This window comes from Hemibagrus wyckioides, linkage group LG29, assembly GCF_019097595.1.
Source record: "Hemibagrus wyckioides isolate EC202008001 linkage group LG29, SWU_Hwy_1.0, whole genome shotgun sequence".
Classification (NCBI taxonomy): domain Eukaryota; kingdom Metazoa; phylum Chordata; class Actinopteri; order Siluriformes; family Bagridae; genus Hemibagrus; species Hemibagrus wyckioides.
Window position 1 is genome coordinate 7,804,837 of NC_080738.1, and position 20,912 is coordinate 7,825,748.

General features: G+C 39.1%; 1 protein-coding gene across 5 annotated transcripts in view; it reads right to left on the minus strand.

The window, feature by feature from the left end:
* Window positions 1-20,912, minus strand: part of limch1a (LIM and calponin homology domains 1a) — a 65,227-nt gene that overhangs the window by 1,777 nt on the left and 42,538 nt on the right. For 2 of the 5 annotated variants that reach the window (XM_058384628.1, XM_058384632.1), the window contains 18 exons: window positions 20,027-20,257; window positions 18,864-18,902; window positions 18,346-18,478; window positions 17,985-18,139; window positions 16,590-17,505; window positions 15,069-15,336; window positions 14,598-14,716; window positions 13,876-13,972; window positions 12,354-12,379; window positions 12,077-12,190; window positions 9,972-10,064; window positions 9,705-9,892; window positions 7,594-7,694; window positions 7,400-7,505; window positions 6,970-7,047; window positions 4,136-4,244; window positions 3,906-4,008; window positions 1-2,206 (listed from right to left, as the gene is read on the minus strand). The exon at window positions 1-2,206 is cut by the window's left edge and continues 1,777 nt beyond it. In XM_058384628.1, coding sequence (XP_058240611.1) covers window positions 2,181-2,206; window positions 3,906-4,008; window positions 4,136-4,244; window positions 6,970-7,047; window positions 7,400-7,505; window positions 7,594-7,694; window positions 9,705-9,892; window positions 9,972-10,064; window positions 12,077-12,190; window positions 12,354-12,379; window positions 13,876-13,972; window positions 14,598-14,716; window positions 15,069-15,336; window positions 16,590-17,505; window positions 17,985-18,139; window positions 18,346-18,478; window positions 18,864-18,902; window positions 20,027-20,257 — 2,902 coding nt within the window. In that variant the 3' untranslated portion in view covers window positions 1-2,180. The remainder of the gene's footprint in view (window positions 2,207-3,905; window positions 4,009-4,135; window positions 4,245-6,969; window positions 7,048-7,399; window positions 7,506-7,593; window positions 7,695-9,704; window positions 9,893-9,971; window positions 10,065-12,076; window positions 12,191-12,353; window positions 12,380-13,875; window positions 13,973-14,597; window positions 14,717-15,068; window positions 15,337-16,589; window positions 17,506-17,984; window positions 18,140-18,345; window positions 18,479-18,863; window positions 18,903-20,026; window positions 20,258-20,912) is intronic. The other 3 variants (XM_058384629.1, XM_058384631.1, XM_058384633.1) reach the window with 3 other exon arrangements.

Sequence of the window (20,912 nt, forward strand, 5' to 3'; positions counted from 1 at the left end):
CTGGTTAGGACACCGGGACACTAATGACTCAATTTCCCGTCACTAATTTCTAATGAATAATTTCCTCTTCAATCACTGGATAGTTTTATATGTCTTATACTTTTGTTAGCTTAATCACACACGTTTCTGTCACGGTACCTTCATCGGGATCGTAGGTTAGCTAGTGGGCGTTTAATTTTAATCATGAAACAGTAGTTAGATTCACCCAATATAGAATATACATAGAAAAGCTAGTTCCACTTGTAGACAAACTAGCCTCATTTATTTATCTATTTATTTAGAGCTGAGAGATTTCATGTCATTAACACCATAATGATCATCAATGTCCCCCTGATTTCTGTGATGCATTGTGGGATTTTTAGGGTGGGGTTTACGATTAAAAAATGTACGCCTCCCTGATCAGTGCCCTAAAACTGAAATACTACTGAATTGAGACGCAGCCTGTTGCCGGGCAACAAAACACAGAGCCTTTACTAGTCCTAGTGTCCCGCTAACAGGTTCCTGATTTGTCCAACTATGTAACTTATAAAGATAAGTCAAATAAAAACTTCGAGAACTGAAGTGTTGAATTAACCTGAGACGAGATGAATCGCCGTGTGTAGATTAGCAATACCTTAAGAGTTAATTCAACACTTTACTGTTATCCAGACTAAACACAATGGGCTTAAGCCAGAATTTTTTACTCAGTATATATATTTCCTGCGGTACATTAAATGTGTGCTGCAAAATAAAATAAAAGTGAAATCGCTCTACAAAGCTTTGGATGTTGCATACACATACACACGACCTCACATCCTCCACCAAGTGTGCAGGTCATAATTAAGGCACGGCATGGACACTGATATGACCGACAACTGTCTGGAAAAATAGACAGAAATCTCCCCCCTCCCCCAAAAAAACAAGCAAAAAAACAAAAAAACATGACAGTCTTGTTCTTTCTCCAGCAAGCGACGGTGAAAAAAACGCCATGATGGAAATAATAATAATAATAATAATAATAATAATAATAATAATCGATATTTATCTGTAATTTATGAGACTTCAAACATCATGCATTAAAAAAAAAAAAAAACAGCAAACTATCATTAGGACGAAATGAGATGAATGATAAACAAAAGAGGACATAAATAGAAAAAAAAAAGAGAGGAAATACTCGTAAAACAGTCCAACACTACAATTAACTTAAAAACCTTGAGTTAACAAACCAAGACATTATCTCTGGCTGAATCCTAAACGGCTTTCCAATACCTACAGAAGTGCACTACATAGGGTGTAGGGGATATGGGATGACCTACAGACGTCTAGACCTTCTGTAGTGCGTGAAAGGAAAATTATTTTCTGAATTATTCAGCCGTCTCTTTTTACTTTACACGCTCGATAGTGCACTACGCCGTCTGAGAAGCCGTTTAGGACTCAGCCGTAATTAGAATTGCAATCATCCTAATCGACCTCCTACTTACTTCCGCTAAGTGCACTACGCAGGCCAAAAAAAAAGATGGCCCCGGGGTAGTGCACTCGAGGTCTGCTAGGAAGCCGAACAGGTTCTCAGTCTTTCTACATTTCTAAGCGAAAACAGATAAAGGTTTTAAAATAATCATTGCTTAATACGCTTATCTTTGTGTTTCTTCCCGAAAAGGTTTTGTGGTCAGTGGCTGAAGGCTCGTAGATTCAAAAAGTCTAAAGTGCAAAAACCGCTGATGTAAATACGCAACAGCCACACGTCTCTCACGTCTAAATCGTAAGGTTAGTTCAAGTTAAAAAGTAAAATTTTGCTGTTGTTAATTGGTAATTGATCTACCCAGGTTGTGCACGTGGCGGAAAGTTCCACGAGTTCTGTTCGTTAAGCTAGCGACTTGTTACTACCGAGTGCATGCGCATGCGCGTGAAGGTTCAAATTATTGCCCCCTTTTTTTTTTTGTTGTTTTGTTTCATTTTTTTTTTCCACAGAAATGTTAAGTTTTACACAGAAATATCACCCGAAATCCAAACGACATTCCAGTCTGAGTCAAAAGGTGTGTTTGTGCTTCTTTGTTTTTGTTTTTGTTGTTGAGATGTTTTGAAATATAACGATGTGTAATTAAGTGTTCATGATGAAGATGGCCCCGCTTTCTGAGGGCTTGGCAAATGATCCAGTTTCTCATCGATTCAGGTGCAAAAAAAAGAAAAAGAAAGAAAAGGCTTTATAACGTTGTGGGTTGACCAGCAGCTGTGGAAAATAAAAAAAAGTGTTATACAGGAGATAATAATAATAATAATAATAATAATAATAATAATAATAATAATAACCATCATCTTCATTATAGTACTAGTATGAACAATTTATGTTATAAGTATCACAGTGCCATTTTTGTATTTAATATATACCTCGAATGGCATTCCAAATTTTTAAAAATAAATATTTACAATATAATAAAATAAACATATAATATATTTCAGCACGTGTCATGGCTTCCCACGACCACCAGAGGGCAACGCTGTGCACTGTATGAGCTACAGTGTGTTCACCGGTTTCCTGTTTTTTTCTTTAACCACACTATCTAAATGCATGTTTTTCACTCTTTATGCCTCATGGTTTGTTTATGGCTTTTCCACCTTCTTAATAAATGTCTGCACTTCTATCACCTTCAGGCTCAGAGCGCCGGCTTGGGGCAGAGATGACGAGACATATTGTAGTTACATCAAACTGTCAGATGGTGGCGCTGGATTCTCCTCACTCGGGCCTTGCAGATCCTACTGCTCCTCACTCAAGTCACTCAAATTACACTCTATTACCAAAAGTTTTGGGACACCTGCCTTTACATGCACATGAATGTAATATGGAGTTGTCCCGCCCTTTACAACTATTACAGCTTCAACTCTTCTGGGAAGGCTTCCCACAAGGTTTAGGAGTGTGTTTATGGGAATTTTTGACCATTCTTCTAGAAGCACATTGGTGAGGTCAGCCACTGATGTTGGTCTCCGCTGTAATTCATCCCAAAGGTGTTCTATCAGGTTGAGGTCAGGACTCTACTCTGTGCAGGCCAGTCAAGTTCCTCCACACCAAACTTACACAATGGTGTACAGTCATGTTGGAACAGGAAGCGGTCATCCCCAAACTGTTCCCATAAAATTGGGAGCACGAAAAATGTCTTGGTATGCTGAAGCATTAAGAGTTCCTTTCACTGGAACTAAGGGGCCGAGTCCAACCCCTGAAAAACAACACCTGAATTCAATGATTTGGAGGGAGGGGTGTCCCAAAACTTTTGGCAATATAGTGTATATAGCTACATCTATATTAACATCAGCGACTCCTTATATCATATGTGTAATTCAAATCTGAACACATCTTTCGGCTTTTCCCTTCAGGGGTCACCACAGCAAATCATCTCTCTCCACCTATCCCTATCTTCTGCATCCTCAACACTTACACCAACTAGCTTCATATCCTCATTTATTACATCCATATACCTCCTCTTTGTCCTTCCTCTTTTCCTCCTGCCTGGCAGCTCCATGTCCATCATTCTCCTACCGATATACTCACTCTCCCTCCTCTGGACATGTCCAAACCATCTTAATCTGTCCTCCCTAACATTGTCCCCCAAACGTCCAACATGAGCCGTCCCTCTGATGTACTCGTTCCTAATCCTGTCCAACCGTGTCTCTCCCAAAGAGAACCTCAACATCTTCAGCTCTGACTCCTGTCTCTTCCTCAGTGTCTCTAAACCATACAGCATGGCCGGTCTCACCACTGTCTTGTACACCTTCCCCTTGATTCTCGCTGATATTTTTCTATCACACAGAACTCTCAACCCCTTTATAAATATATATAATATGAATCTATATATTTAAATGAAAACTCTCTGTCTTGAATGTTAATGATACTACGCATGAAGGACAATAAATCGTGATATTATGAAATGACTCACCACGAGATTTCATGTAGCACGAATGACAGTTGAGGACACCGTTCCTGATCCGGACGTCGGTTCCTGTGCTCGTCTCACCGAGCAGCCCTTTACACACACCACACTGAAACACACACACACACACACACACACACACACACAGGTGATTGGTGATTCAGATAAAGGATTCGATCCAAAGGATACACACATGTAGTTGAGTACACACACACACACACACACGTGTATCTCACCTTAAAACACTGGATGTGGAAGTAAAGACCCAAAGTGTCAATGATCATAGCGGCTCCTTTCCCCAGCGGTTGTGCACAGCTGGAGCACAACTTCTTTGCACTCACTGACCTGCAGAATTATATGTGTTTTTTACTAATAGGGAATATCACCAAATATTTAAAGAATAACTTCAGGGAAACACTCTGTTTGGAAAACCCTTATAGGGACTATATTGCAGATCACTAAATATTACTTTCAATAAAATAAAATGTAAATAAAATAAAATAAATATTACAATAAAAATGACTAAATAAAATATACATAAAATAAATATGTTAGATAAAAACAGAATGAATAAATAGAATGTAAATAAAATAAACATTTTAAATAAAATTAAAGAAAAATAAAATGTAACTAAAATGATTTCAAAATGACTGAATACAATTTGAATAAAATGAATGAATGAATAAATAAATGAAATATGTGAAACAGTTACTTTAAATAAAATAAAATTGATGTATAATAAAAACAATAAATAATTTTTTTTTAGAAAAAATAAATTCAAATAAAAATGACTAAATAATAAGTGTAACTTTAAATAGAATAATAAATGACTTCAAAAGAAAATTGAAAAGAAAATCTAATAAACAATAAAATAAATCTAAATAAAAATGACTTAAATGATGGGGAAAGAAAATAAATTAAATAAAATGAATGTTAAATAAAAATTTTGTTCACTTTAAATTAAATGGTGGATTTTTATTATTATTTATTTAAGGTTTTATTTTTGTGCTTACATACTGTAATTATTGTTTACTTTAGTAACTTATTAAGTATATGTTTTCTCTCGAATATCATCTCGTTCAATAATGCCTCCGTTAAAGGACCATACTTAATTCTCATTAGGATTTTAAACAACATCTAATGATGTAAAATCATGAAAAAGGAGGAGTATCACGATTTACAATCAGGGATTTTTGTTGTTTTTTTTTAAAATGAATGATGAATTTAACCCCTTAAACGTCCAGGTCAGTCAATGCGTCCAGAATTAAATTCCTTAAATCATTTTATCTTGTAATTCTATGCATTAATGAATAACTGAACAATAGGCCAGGCGTTTAAGGGCTTAAAATGTTGTATTTATAGTTTGTAGTGGACTCAGACGTCTGCTGTATTTGCAGCAGAATTATACCACAGCGCTCAGAATGCGACTGAATTTCAGCAGCTCTGATTGGCTCTTGGTGAAGCCGACGCTCTGCTATGTGACTACATACGGGAAAAAAACGTATGCTAGTTTGTATGTTCTTTAAGTAAGGAATCATTGTAATAGTTGCTGTGGTATAAGAGAAATAAAACACCAGGGCAGGAAGCACTGTGTTAGGAAAATAATCTGATTTCACACCGGGTCACATTGCACCACCTAGTGGTGGATTATTTCCCTGCAACAGCACACGCCCAAGAGTTTTATTCCTTAAACAACAGAAATACAAAACAATAAACAACGACACTTAGATAGAATCATTCATATTTACACGCTGTAGGAGTTTGCTTGCAATTTCAAGCACAAAAAAAGTCTATTGGAGGGATTGGTATAAATGTCTGCTTAGTCTTAATTAGCCATCTCGTTGGTCAGAAATTGTCGATTAATTATTGCTTCTCGAATTATCTGCAGCTCCGACATTAGTTTCGTCTGTAATTCAAATGACATGTTTGTTAGTTATGTCCTTGTCATAACATGTTATCATTTCTGTAGTAATATATATACACTATATTGCCAAAAGTTTTGGGACATCTCTCCAAATCACTGAATTCAGGTGTTGTTTTTCAGGGGTTGGGCTCGGCCTCTTAGTTCCAGTGAAAGGAACTCTTAATGCTTCAGCTTCATACCAAGACATTTTGGACAATTTCATGCTCCCAACTTTGTGGGAACAGTTTGGGGATGACCGCTTCCTGTTCCAACATGACTGCACACCAGTGACCAAAGCAAGGTCCATAAAGACATGGATGAGTGAGTTTGGTGTGGAGGAACTGAACAGAGTCCTGACCTCAACCTGATAGAACATCTTTGGGATGAATTAGAGTGGAGACTGTGAGCCAGACCTTCTTGTTCAACATCAGTGCCTGACCTCACTAGAGGAATGGTCAAAAATTCCCATAAACACACTCCTAAACCTTGTGGAAAGCCTTCCCAGAAGAGTTATAGCTGCAAAGGGCAGGACAACTCCATATTACATTCATGTGCATGTAAAGGCAGACGTCCCAAAACGTTTGGCAATATAGTAATTAAGTGTAACTCTTACCGGATAAAAAGTACACATGGACATATGTTTTCGTCCTGTTTATACGGACACCCATCTGTCTGTGTGTAATGGTTATCATTGTATTTACTGTTAGAAACCAGGAGACATTTAATTTAACAAATAAATAAATGGATTAAAAAGTGTCGTTGGTTAATAGATTGAAAAGTTCGCAAATTTGTTATTGTATACGAGGAAGAAAAACACCTCTGTATGTGTAGACAGTGACACCCTGCTGTTACTCAGCAAACCTGTTAATATTTGGTTTATTTATATTTTGTTTACTTTAGTCCTCCATACTCCCAGGTCAACATTCTGTCGTTAAACCCACACACTCTATTAGTTTAGATGTAAAATTAAGATCAGTTGTCATGAATTATATCACAAATATAATAAGAGCAAGACCGAAGAAAGCGCAGACGCATACACACATCCATAACTACATGCAAGGAGGAGCGGTGTCGAATGGCATGATGGGAAATGACTCGCATGCACGTTACTGAATGGTGCTAGCAATGGTGATGGTGTGTGTGTGTGTGTGTGTATGTATGTCCTACCTGTCTGAAGATGAGGGTGATGTGTCTTGTGATGATGGAGATGTGTGTATCCCTAAAATATTTTCATATGACCCAGACCTGGCCACATCAGCACGCAGACACACACACACACACACACACACACACACACACACACACACGTACAGACACGCATACATATATGAGAAAGCAAGCAGTATTGCATTTGGTTCTTGTTGCTGCTGGCTTGCTTTCATTTTCAGCATATCAATATCACCAGTATGAAATGGAAGAAAAATAAAAACCGACAAATAATAACAATCATAATTCGTTCAACTTAAAAGTCCTTGCACTTCAAAATGAAAAGTTCAAGCACAAATGCACGCTGTGCGTCTCAGAGACAAGCTGATCCACATCCATAGCGGTACACATGCCCACATGCATGTCATGTGTCACACACACACTCACACACCTCCTCATCTTGGGAGGCTGAGTCTGTGTAGGGGTCACATTCCTGTCCAGGGAGGCTGTTTTTTTCCACTCCTGTCTGCTCTCTGATTTGCAGCTCCATGACCCATCTGTATGGACACACATGTTACCTAAGTTTAATTCTGTGTGTGTGTGTGTGTGTGTGTGTGTGTTTCTACTTGTTTTTTTACAGCCTACCCTGTGTGAACTGCAGCTGTGGGGTAGCTGACTGACTCTCCTGAAGTTCTGCTCTCTGGTCTTTCTGCTGTGGAGGCGATGCCGCTTCAGTCTCATCAGCCCTGTGTGTGGACAAAAATCATACAGAATTTGCAAACTGGACACTTGACAGTCATCCTGTAAAACATCTCATCATCGATCAGCCTCTCGACGAAAGGTACGTTCACACAGACGGTGATTTTGTCGCTGCGAAGGCGGAAGGCGTGCCTGCTACTTGTTGCCATGGTAATAACGTTTCTCAGTGGGTGGAGCCACAAATGATTTTTTTTTCTTTGCTGATACATTCTGAAAGGAGAGCCTCCTGGTGGTCCCGCGCTCTCATTGGTTCGATTCCTGGGAGGGCGCTAACCCAGCCACTGAAGAGTTAAGTCTCAGTGCCGGTCCCAAGCCCGGATTAAATGCGAGGGTTGAGTCAGGAAGGGCATCCGGCGTAAAACCTGTGCCAAATCGAAATGTACGCCCAAGCGGTGGCGACCCCAAACCGGGAGCAGCTGAAAGAACATCAGCATTCTGAAGGGAGATTTAGTGTTTGTGTATATATCTGCATCATATCCTATGAGATGAAGGAGAAGCAGTGTGTGCTCCACTAGCCTATTAATATGTGTTATACTACAGTTCTGCTGAATGCTCGATTCTGATTGGTCAGAAAGTTTTGATTCATTTCTGACGCTACTTCCAGCTGCAAGGGTTATACAGTGTTCACTTCAATTCAACTTATTTCTATAGCACTTTTAACAATGGACATTGTCTCAAAGCAGCTTTACAGAAGTATAGAAACAGAAAAAAATTATAAAGTTTAAAGTTAAATTACTATTTATCCCTAACATTTATCCCTAATGAGAAGCCTGAGGTGACGGTGGTGAGGAAAAACTCCCTGAGATGATATGAGGAAGAAACCTTGAGAGGAACCAGGCTCAGAAGGGAACCTCGTCCTCATTTAGGCGACACTGGACAGGAAATGATGTAAATGTAACTTAACAATGTCCTACAACCAAGAGCTCTTGCAACCAAGAGCACTAATTCCTTCCAAAAGTTGACTGAGGCAACAGCAGTTCAGACACGGCGTGATAATCTCCAGGTGGTTCGATCCACTTCAATATATTTTCATTTCAATAGTAACAAATTACTAAGGGACCTGCATGTATAAAGTGACCTACACACAAAGTGTTAATAAAATAGTGTGTAATCATTGATGTGGTGATGTTCTGTGAGGGTCAACCAATAATCAACTTTGGAAGTGGAAATAAAGTGTTACCATATGATATATATATATAGATCTGTAATTATTTTCATTATATTGTATTTTCTACGCTATAAAACAGGCCATAAAGGTCCAGCGAAATAAAGCTTCTAATCCCAAAATATGACCTTGCAATCCGAGGCCTACATTAAACCCGTTCTGTGGACTATAAATAAATTGAAAGATTTTTATAAATTACCCTGTTAGTCCACTAGGGGGCAAAATAGAGCAATAAACGCAGAGCCATGAACACATGAGTTTAAGTCATGTCGGAAAAAGATCGTAATTACGAGTTGAACGCGCATGAACACCACTACAAAGTCGTAATTACGACTGGGGAAACTTGAGTAGGGGGCGTGTCATAAATTCATTAATAACCATAATTAATAAATTCATAATTAACCATAATAAGCCTTATTCTTCATTTTCTAGGAACAGAGTTGCTGTATTTTCTGTAGCGAATTAATTGAAGCTGCACCTGAAGTGATTTGAACGCACGTGATGTCGTAATTACGACTTCCCAACTCGTAAACACGGACTTCTTAACCTTCTCAGGATGTGCTAATGAAATGTAACACTTTATTAGAAGTCGAAAAAGTTGACCTATAAACCTAATTAGGTCCATTTCATTTCCTCTCTGTGTGGAAAATCTGCTTTCCAGAACGTTTCCAGACTTGTTTCGTGCTATAAGGTCAATCCACTGTGCCTTGAAGACAGCATGCTAGATAAACCCATTTAAGACTGAATGTTGAAGTGATACTGGGCCAATAAACAGTGCGAGTTTCACCCAGCCGCTCTAAAATGTCTGTACTGTTTATATTCACTCTCTCACCTGTGCTCTAAACCATTTCTCTGGTTCATCTTCGCCTCTTTCTCCAGCATTTCCTGCTTTCTCTCCCAGTCAGCCAACGACAACACGATGGTGTCGTGAGGGGTTGTGGAAGTGGACAGTGCTTCTGTCACCCCGGTGGATGAGTGCGGGGTCAGCGGGGTCACCGTTTCCTCCAAGATCCGTCTCTCCTGTTCAGAATCCGTCCGTTTAGGTATAACAACAGGGACCGTTATATCAGTACTGCAGAGGGATGACTGAGAGATGTACCTCTTCGTGGTGTTTCCTTTCCTCTTCTTCTACCTCCTTCTGAGCTTTCTCCCACTCCTGCTTCAGTCTCTCTTGCTCCTGCTGGTATTTCTCCTACAGGGACAGATAGATCATAATCAACCTGTGCTCCACAGATTACACAGACTTCCTATTTAATCCTAAAATGATGCTAGATTTAGTACCTAATCACTTCACGCTAATTCATCTGCTGTTGTGTTACAATTTTATAGCACTGCTGATTTTTGAGTCCTTGCAAACTTACCAGGTTGCTTACTTGGTCTGATTTAACTTCAGAGAGACAAAATTTGTTTTGTGGATGTTAAATATAACTAAAATACTGGGGACGTGTCGTTCTTTAAAGTTTTTGTTTGGATGCTATTTTTACTTTATTTCTTCGTTTTAAAATCCAAAAAAAAGGATTAACAATAATTTTTTACACCAGGCACGATGCACATCTGTCATGTCCGCAAGAAGCCAATTCATTTACGTGGTCTTTTCCAGCTGTGCTGCGGTCTGCTTAAAGTTATTCTATCTTGAATCTATTCTTTACAAGTAACAGGATTCTGACTTTTGTGGATCGGCTTGATTTAGATCTAGATTCGTGTCACTACAGTTGTTGTGTCGTGTCGTATTGTCGATCCTGTAGTCTTGCTGATGGTCTTTTCTAATATTGAAGAAATATTGATCTGCTCCAGGCACTTTCTAACTTAGCGATATTGTATTGATCGACTTCATGCACTTTTTAAGCACCAGAAAAATAAAAAAAAAATGCCTATTTCCCATTATTCAAGTACAACAAATTAAAATGCTTCGATCATCCTGTACGGATGATGTTTAATAAATAAAAAGTGTAATCAATGGCAATTGATGTCTCCTAACACAAAGCTTCATCACATCAAGGATTATACTATATATTTTCATTTTGCTTTTATATTAAAAAAACAAAACTATTATTATTATTAGTTATTATTATTAGCCGTAACTGTTACTATAACAACAGGCAGGTATGATAACAAGTGCATTAATAAAACCTTATCATTTATGTTACAACCTGAATTAGCGTCTGAGCTCCTGGTATTAAAAATGAATCTGCACACCTTTTGATTCCAGATGTAAAAGACATAAAAGTTTAGTATAATTTTCTATACCCGTAGCTGTGACAGTAACCAATCACAGGTTTACATTAATGCCAGGATTTCAGGTTTTATTTCTGATTGTTGCAGCCAGAAATTCCTGTATTTGCGTTTTTTTCGGAATTTTTTTTTGGCCTGACTTGGTGCAATTTCCAGCATAGGATTCTAAACTCATGCGATGGAAGAGGGTTTTGGCCGAATGTTCGTTGTGACGTCACATGACCCTACCAGCCATTTTGAAAAACTGGAGTTTGCTAGATTTTCCAGTAATTTCTGCAGTGCTTGTAATGCACTTGTTCGAATACTGTGCTCTTATAGCGACTTTATAACAACCAACTCTGCGTCAGCTTTGTGTCAGGTCGCATCACACTACTCTGTTGTTAAATATTTTCCCATAATGACACGCCGTGGCATGCTTTTATTCTTTGCCTTCACTTGTGTCTAGCAGTATACGCCACTCTGCTGTTATATAAACCTCTTCTAGCAGCTTTTAGAAACACAAACATGCCTGGAAATGAATCTTGGACGTTCCTTGATCAGAGACTTACGCAATCTTGTGTTGCATAATAACAATAAAGATGCAATTCCTGCTCTTTGTCATTGTGTTGGTCTACAGCTGAATATGATGGATATATTTTATCCGGTTTATTTTTAAATGTCCAATTTAAGAGACAAAAAAAATATAGAGATAGAGAGAAGGTGAAATGAGATGAGATGGGAAAAGAAGACCACCAGCTCTAAGGTGCTACATTATAGATGAGTGTACAGAAATAATAAAACATACGAACAGGCCACAAGGACAGTGAGAGCTCCAATGGACCTCAGAACTTCATCCTAAATCCACTGCAGTCTATTTACACACAACCTTCTTCTTACATCTCATGGATGTCCAGTACTGTTAGACCTGAGCATCCATCTTTTAGCTGTGGAAGGTCACAGGTCATGTGACACACCCGTGACCTTTCAGTGTACCTGTAGCAGGCGCTCCTGCTCCTGCTGCCACCTCTCCTGCCGCTTACGCTCTTCGTTAGGGTCCCACGTCCAGTGATTGACCCTCTTTGCAAGGTTCAAGATCGGGGTTTCGATCTGACGCGCACATTTGAACACAGCGAGAAACAAACAAAAAAAAAAAACAGGAAAGAGGAGGAGAAGGAAAATGACAGGACAGCTTCTACTTGGAGTAAAGAAAAACGAAAACAGACAGCAAAAGGAAAGGAAGACGGTGAGAGAGCGTGTTGGAGGTACTCACACATTCGCTGGTGAAGTCAAATCCCTCTGCGGAAAGAGGAAAAAAAGAGAGAAGGAGAGAGAGGAGAACGTTTACATTCCAACCACAAGGCTGATTGATGCTTATGACAAGCTAACGACGATACAGAAAACAGCGACAGGAATGAACCGACATGGAAAGAGCATCTCGAACCTACTTTTCCAAACAAAGCGTCATGGAGGACGCTGCAAAGAAAAGGACAGTTTATTCATCAGGAACTCATGGTGTAGGTTCCACTACTGTAGTTCCCTGTATTTCTATCATTTTTTAACACACCCTTTATGCCAATTCTATGTGAATCTCCTGATGTTTAGGGTCTCATGGTCAAAATTCAGTCAAAATAGTGATGACTTATATTTAATATATAAAATAACCGCCATGTCACCTTTATAAACACACATACACACACACACACACACACCAATCAGCCGTTACGTTAAAACCATCTGCTTCATATTGTGTAGGATCCCACTGTGCCACCAAACCTGCTCTGACTCATCAAATCATGGACTCCACAAGATCTCTGAAGGTGTGCTTTAGTATCTGGCTTCAAGATGTTATCAGCAGCAGATCCTGTAAGTTGTGTACTGTAGCCTCCATGGACCAGACGTATCTGTCTGGATTGAAATCTGGGGAATTTAGAGGTCACTGGGTCACCTTCTTTGGACCACTTTTGATAGGTACTAACCACTGCATACTGGAAAAACACCATATGACAGATGACCTAGAAGTCTAACCATCTAACCCTTGCCCATTTTTCCTGCCTCCAACTTCCTTCCTGCTGCCTAATTTATCCACCTCCTTGACAGTGTAATAATTAAGATAATCACTTCAATGGTTTTAATGTTATGGCTGATCAGTATATATATTTATAATATAATGCAAATAAATACGCTATATAGGATGCGACACATGTAGACTATTATATCACTATAGGAAGATTTCTAGGGTGTGTTAAAAAATTGGTTCTTACTATGGATTCCTAGTGAGGACAAAATGGAGACAAAATTATATATATATATATATATATATGTTGTAAAGCAGATCAGTTGTAAAAGATCTCATCATGCCCTCAGCAGGTTTCAATGTGTAAAACATTTGGACAAGGAGCCTGACAAAAGACAAGAAAGTGACAGGAAACTAGGTGGATGAACGCGCCCTGCTTCTCCACTCCGACCCACAAGCGCTACCTGGAGTAGGAAAAGCCTTCGGGAGGAGGAGCCGGTTTTACCTGCAGGCGCGAAGAATTCCCAGCGTAACTTAGAGCTACTGGAGGTGTGTGTGGGATCTGACACACACGTATACATATATAGACACACAATTTTGAAAACAGCCAGAGAAAGAGAAAAGATGGATTTTGAAAAGAGCGAGAAAATGAATGAAAGAATAAAAGGAAGAGAGAGGGAGAAAGCCAGAGATAAAAGACGTGAGAAATCCGGGAAAACCAACGGGAATTCAAACTGTATAAGGGAGATGAGTGTAGTGTGATGGGTATATCTGTTACCTGACAGAGTAAGTGAGTAAGAGGTAACGTCAGCCTTTCTGGACTCACTGAAGGAATTGTCGTCAGATTTCAGGTCTAATCCATCTGAATAGCTCATCTAAATATTGAGAAAAACGCCACATGATGATTCATGACTTGAAAGCATCTAAATAATGCTCATGTTATGTACCATATTTATTTATCCGGTACATCTGATCGACCCAATATTGACAGAAATCCTCCAAAACCTACCAGTTATGAATAGCTTTGACTCAACCCATTAAACCCGCCACCACACTCTTCCTACAGTCCTATAACATACATCTGGAAGAGTTTTCTTTTTCCGTTGTTAAAAGTGCAATACAAATGAAATTGAATTGAAATGAAACAATATTGTCCTGAGGAAACCTGACGGATGATGCTACGAGACATATATTCATTTCTTTTCATTTGTTTTAACCTAATATAAACGCTGTATTTAATTTTCCTTATTCTTTCCTTATTATATTCTTTATTTAACTTGTATTTAGTTGATTGAGTGTGTTCCCTCTACAGGTCAAAATTGGACACTATAAAGTTAATGAAGAGGTTAGAGAGAATGCCGAGAGCGAGCAGAAACATCCCCTGAACATAAACATGCGCATTCTGACCAATAAGAGGACAGTTTACTCACATGTGACTGACATATACACATTTGAAAGTGAATTTCAAGGAGACATTTCATTCATTGGAAATTAAAGTACCTGGTCAGTGATAGGAGTAGCCAGTGTGGGGAGTGAACGTGTTTCTCGAAGCTCTGTCAAGATGGTGGTCTTCACCACACAGTTGTGCTTCACTGCGGTATCCGGGTCGGTCTGCTTTCCTACCACAAGCAAAGAAACGAGTGCTAACGTCTCAAGACATTCCTAAACATCTCTGATAGACAACTCAGGCTTAAATGATATAAGTCAAGTCACACTGAATGTTTAACACAATGCACATTTAACACAACATGGAATGTAGTATCCAAAGACAATGAGAAGAAAACCACAAAAACAAGAGGACATAATACATCAGAATGAACTAAACGCTAAAGTTTTACAGCATGAACGAAGAACAGAGTTGACCGCATGATTTTGTAACCTAGAGGCCGTATAGAGCTAAAGGAGATTTCCGAATCATGTTTGTGTCTTACAAACAGACAAATCTTAAACTCGAAATGTAATTAATCCAACCTGTTAGCTCTGAATCAGATTTGGACGTCTCGTCCTCTGTCTTCTCTTTAACCGGACTGCTGCCGTGAGGGTCATTTACTTGTTCGGTTTTTTGAATGGATGAAGTCTGAGTGCTCTCCTGAGCTGGGGTTACAATTCCTGTTGAGATTTCTGACATTTGTTGAGGACTTGGTTTCGGTGGTGCTGGGATGAAGGACACAGGTCTCACTGGACTTTCTCTTGTGTCCTCTACGGTGGAGTCACCGTTAACACGCACCAGGCCATCATTCTAGTGCAAAACCAACATAAAATGCAGTAAGTGAAGGGCTAAACAAATATGTAATATGGTCCAAAAACCTACCAAGAAGAACATTATTTAATATAATTTTAATAATTTTTCTTGCTTAGTAGAGTTTATCCTTGATGTAGACATCACATAAAGCTAAAAAAACCTTGATTTGTCTCATATTAACAAGTATTTTATTTGTTAATGTCTCATGTACAGTGGAACTTCAGAATACGAATGCCTTCCTTTATAAACTGAAGGCAGGCTAAGTTGCACATACGTCCGGGAGCCGTTCACAACTTGTTTGCGTCAGTGGAAAGCCAACTCAAGCAAGTTTATGAATTTTTTTCAGTCAGTGAAAGCTGTTTGGAAAGAGTCAACCCATGATACCATCGTTGCCTACGTCAGGAGTTCAAAAGCTATGTGATTTTTCGGGTGTTTTTTTGTTGACAGATTGGTGGAGTGGGCGGTCTGTTCTATTTTTAGCCCAAGCTTGGTGGCATGACTTCCTGTGAGGAGCCTTAACATGGAATGCTTGGCTTGGGTCAGTTCTTTGTAAGCAGCTAGACAGTTTACATATGCTTCGTATTGGGAATATTGGTCATATTTTTGGGTGGCTAGAACGGATTATCTGCATTCACATTATTTCTTATGGGAAAATTCATTTTGCAATACAAATTTTCGCTTGAAGAACTCGCCTCCAGAACCAATTAAATTCGTATACCAAGGTTCCACTGTAACGACATCAAAACTTTTACATTTATATAATGCTATAAATTATTTATCGACATCTTCTGGCCGATCAGAATCGAGCATTTCACAACATTGTGGTATAATAAATGAGACCAGTTATTATCTGAAATTAGTGTTTTTTCCTTTAAGTTTGCTTCAGACTGGGATTTCTCAGGTTGGACAAAGTCATCCTGCAGGTGTGAGTGAGCGATTTCACACAAGCAACCAAAAAAGATGCAGTGATGTGCAATAGATTCACGACACGCTTAGTACCTGTTTAAATTAAGTTTGTTTATATTCTGGGAACAAAAATGCTAACTAAGGATACTACCCGAGTCTGAATTTACAGACTGCGCTGTCCAGTGCTTTATGAAAGAGTTTATATTTTAAAAACAACAACAACAACAAAAATGTTCTGTTTAGGCCATACCCACTTCAGGCTTAAATACAGATAAAGATATGGATAGTGGTACTGCTTGAGTGTGTTATGTTTGTTACGAAGAAAATTACAGAATATCTTTTACCTTAACCTGTTTATTAGAAGGCTGATTAAATTTGGGCTGGCTGTATGGTTTCGGTGTTAGTAAAGGCACGGGTCTGGATGGAGCAGGTGGGATCCGTACAGGTGAGATAGGAAAGTCAGGTGTTTGGGGTGTTCTGAGGGGAGAAAGAGGCGCTTCTAAAGTTTTGAAGACAAGGGAAGGTGAGCTGGAGATGTCTGGAGATTTGGAGTCTCGAACTGGAGAAACTTGGACGTCTGATGTTTTGGAGTCAGGAACTGGAGAAAGTTGGATGTCTGATGTTTTGGAGTCAGGAACTGGAGAAAGTTGGATGTCTGATGTTTTGGAGTCAGGAACTGGAGAAAGTTGGACGTCTGTTGTTTTGGAGTCCCGAACTGGAGAAAGTTGGACGTCTGATGTTTTGGAGTCTCGAACTGGAGAAAGTTGGATGTCTGTCACTTTGGAGTCCCGAACTGGAGAAAGTTGGATGTTTGATGTTTTGGAGTCCCGAACTGGAGATAGTTGGACGTCTGATGTTTTGGAGTCTCGAACTGGAGATAGTTGGACTTCTGTCGCCTTGGACTCTTGTGCTGGTAAAAGTGGTATTTCTGTATTTTCTGGAGTTCTAGAGTCTTGAATAGGAGATAAATCTGGTGTGCTGAGTTGACTGACTGACATTATACTGTGTGTTATCTTTTTCAGATTCTGCTCACTGGAATCTGTTTCTATGTCCCCGAATGACTCGGAAAATTCGGCTTCTTCTTTCAGCGCGAGCGCAGACTGGAGTGTCGCAACAGAAGGGAGTTTTGGAAGCTGGAGTTTTTCCAATATGGCGTCGCTGATGGTGAAGCGGAGAGCATAGCGCTGTAATATGGCTGCTTTTTCCTCTGGAGTCGCGGCTTGGCAGTATAACTCGTGCAGCTCCTGCTCTCGACGCTCCCTAGAGCAAGTGGAGCGAGAGAGGAAAAGAGAGAGAGAGAGAGAGAGAGAGAGAGAGAGAACCACTTAATAACACTTAATAAATAAAAAGACTATTATCCGTGCTTCATATACAATGCAGGATGAAAGAGAATCCAAGGACATGAGAACATGATGAAATATCTTGCAATATCTTGTTTTTGAGGTCAATCAGGACTCAGCTCACCACAGGCCCACTTTTACCACAGATATTCACCATATTTTTGTTAGCGTTGATCTGTTAATAAACCCAAAGTTCACGTTAAAACTCTGTATAAAGTTTTTAGAAAATTAAAGAAGACAATGTACAGATACAGTATTTAATTCTGTAGCTGCGAATGATCTTATTTTATACATATTTTTGTTTAGAGAGAAAGAAACAGACAGATAAGAGAAAGAGAGAGAAAGAGAGAGAGAGAGAGTGAGGGGGGGGAGAGGTTAAAGAGATGGTGATGATCTCACTTCTCCTCCACAATCTCTTTGTAAGTTTTGATGCTCTTCCTGCGATGAGAACCTCCTTCTGACGTCATCATTTTCTCCATCATCTTCCTCTCCTCCTCTTTCCTGATAAGGTCCTGAGAGGCACTCCGCCTACGATTCTTCCACCGAGCTAAGTCCTGATTATTCACACACACACACACACACACACACAGAGGGCTTTGTGGTTTCTGGGCAACATGACAGACACAACATGCATCACACAACACCATCGCATCATGTTTATTGCTGACGATATAAGGAAATAATGTATGGAGTTTTTCCACAATCAGACACAGATGTAATATATGTGTGTGACCAGAAGATATGTTTGTCTGTGACTCACATCCTGCCACTGGTCCTCCTCCTCTTTGAGTTTGTTGTACTGGTTGTGCAGTCTCTCGTGTCGTGTTTGGCTATGAGGTGACAGTGAGTCCACGTCCTCCTCTTCATCACGCATGTCAATCAAACTGATGCTCCTGTAAACAACAAACGAAGGCGGAACAAAAACCGTTAACACGCCAACGCACAGATCCAAGGCCGTGGTGCAGGGCCGAGACCTTGAGCCGAGGTTTAAAAGGTTGAAATCCAGCGCAGGATGCAGAAAGATGAGGAAATGAAATAATCATCAGTAAATAAGGATGCATTCTCAACACCACCATGCTGATGTGTAGGCCAGAGTGTGTGAGGCCTAGTGTATAAGCTAGTCTAGTGAACGTCTCTAGACTGAAGATTAGATCATATTTTTGGATGCATGAGTGTAGGAGGTTAATTTCCATGCAAAACATTTTCAGAAGGTCACAGAGACAGAGAGAGAGAGAGAGAGAAAGGTCAAGAGAACAGAAACAAAAAACAGGCACTTACTCAGCTTCATCAGAAACACTAGAAGCCTTGTGACTGAATCTAGAACGTTAAAAGTTAAAGGGAGAAGATTGTGAGCTTTGGATGAAAGCATCAATAAATAATATTAATAATAATAATAATAATAATAGGGTTCCAGTACTTGCAATAACAACAGTAATCTTTTCATAGAAGCTGAAAATCCAGATATCTTGGATCATTTCGAAAAGATTCAGACACAGCATCCCTCGTGCACCAGCGTCACATAACATACAGTTACTTTTAGTTACTCTAATGCGTTTTCGTACATAATCCTGAAGTCACAGCTCACATATTCAGTTCAAACACACCTGATTTACAATTAGTGGGAACAAAACTGAAACATAAATGATTACCAATCTTATAGATGAGAATTATGTCCCATAACATGCGAACTCATACCTGCTTTAGTTTACCAACGAGCATAGTGTAGAGTCCAGACGTCTGATTCTACTACACACGTTATAATTTAATAAATCATGTTATCCAAAAGTAAGGTAATATTTAAAAAGTGTTTTTTAAATATTACTTTTTATATTTTAAATATACTAATATTTTAAGGTCTTAAAATAATTCTGTCCTTATCTAGTGAAAGCATTAATGACATCAACATTTAACACCTAAGGGACTGCACTAATATTTTAATACTACACATTACCCTTTAATTCACTTCGGTGGAATTATAAATTTAACTTTTAACTTAAAAGAGCTATATTTCAACATTTACGGGAATATTTGTGATTGCAGTTTTACTTGAGTACTAAATATTAAATAATACTACAATTATTTATAATTATAATTAGTAAATCTTTCCAAGTGCTGGAGCACATCTACTGCAAAAAACACTAAAAGTGGGCTTATTATTTATATATAATAAATTAAAAATACTGCATGTCTGTTAATGTCCAGAACATTGTATATGAACTAAGTTCACATTTCTATTACTTTTTGATAACATGAAATGGAAACAGTTCATGGTTTCAGACTTCTGTTCAGACGCTACATTATTTAAATGAGACAAAATTGGTTGTTATTGTTTTGCTGGCTGCTTTGGGTTCAGACTGAGTACAAGGAGGAAAATGTGTAGTTGTTGATGCTGATGGTTGTGTGTATGCATGTGTGTGAGACAAGGTTAAGGAGCTCCTCACGTCAGGGGGAAAACATCATCATCCAGGCAAAATGTGTGCCGTGCATCAGGGTCAGGTAAAGGGCTTTGTGCCTGGGCCCCGCCCACAACATGAATTTCCCCGCCCATCATGCCCACAGTGTCTGCTTTCTGCCCATCCAGAATTTGAGGGCATTTTCTAGGCAAGTCATCAACATCTGCTGGGGGCGGGGTCACAGATCTAGGAGTGGGGCTGAGTTTGCAGCCATGGTTACTGAAGCGAAAGATAGGAAGAAAAATATAAGCAGCACTCTTTGGTATTTCAAGTTCAAACCAAACATCGATGCTAAATGTTATTTGGACAAAAAACCTTTTTAGATTAGTCACAACAGAACATGTACACTTGAGTTTATTTAAAAGCTGCATGCTATGCCTTGCAAGCAAATTCAAAACTCTGATCCTTGATTAGGGTAGCTTAGAGTTAAAACATTTACTGCAAATATTATCCAAAATTACTTAAAGTAAGGCACAATAAAATCCAAGCACCTTGAAGGCCCAAGGATTTTCCACTGCACATATATCCAGAACTTTTTGCACCAGAAAACTGGCATTTTTTTCCAATGGTCACTAGTCCAATATCAAACACCGAATTCGTACCAGCAGGAACACACTGTACTTGGGGGTTGAGGCAAGATGCACTGTTTATTGCTCAATGTTTATCATTACTACACCAGACAGTGGTGTTAGATCTTGTTTGTGCTCTTCCTCTGCTCATGTACTTCAACCAGAGAATCCCAGACACTCTGCAGAAAAGCCAGACCATCAGGACTAAGAGAAGGTACTGGACCAGTTCATCATCATTCCTAACCAGCAGTGTGGAGTGGGAATCAACCATAGAGGCCAGAGGACCAACTATAAATCCTGTTTTT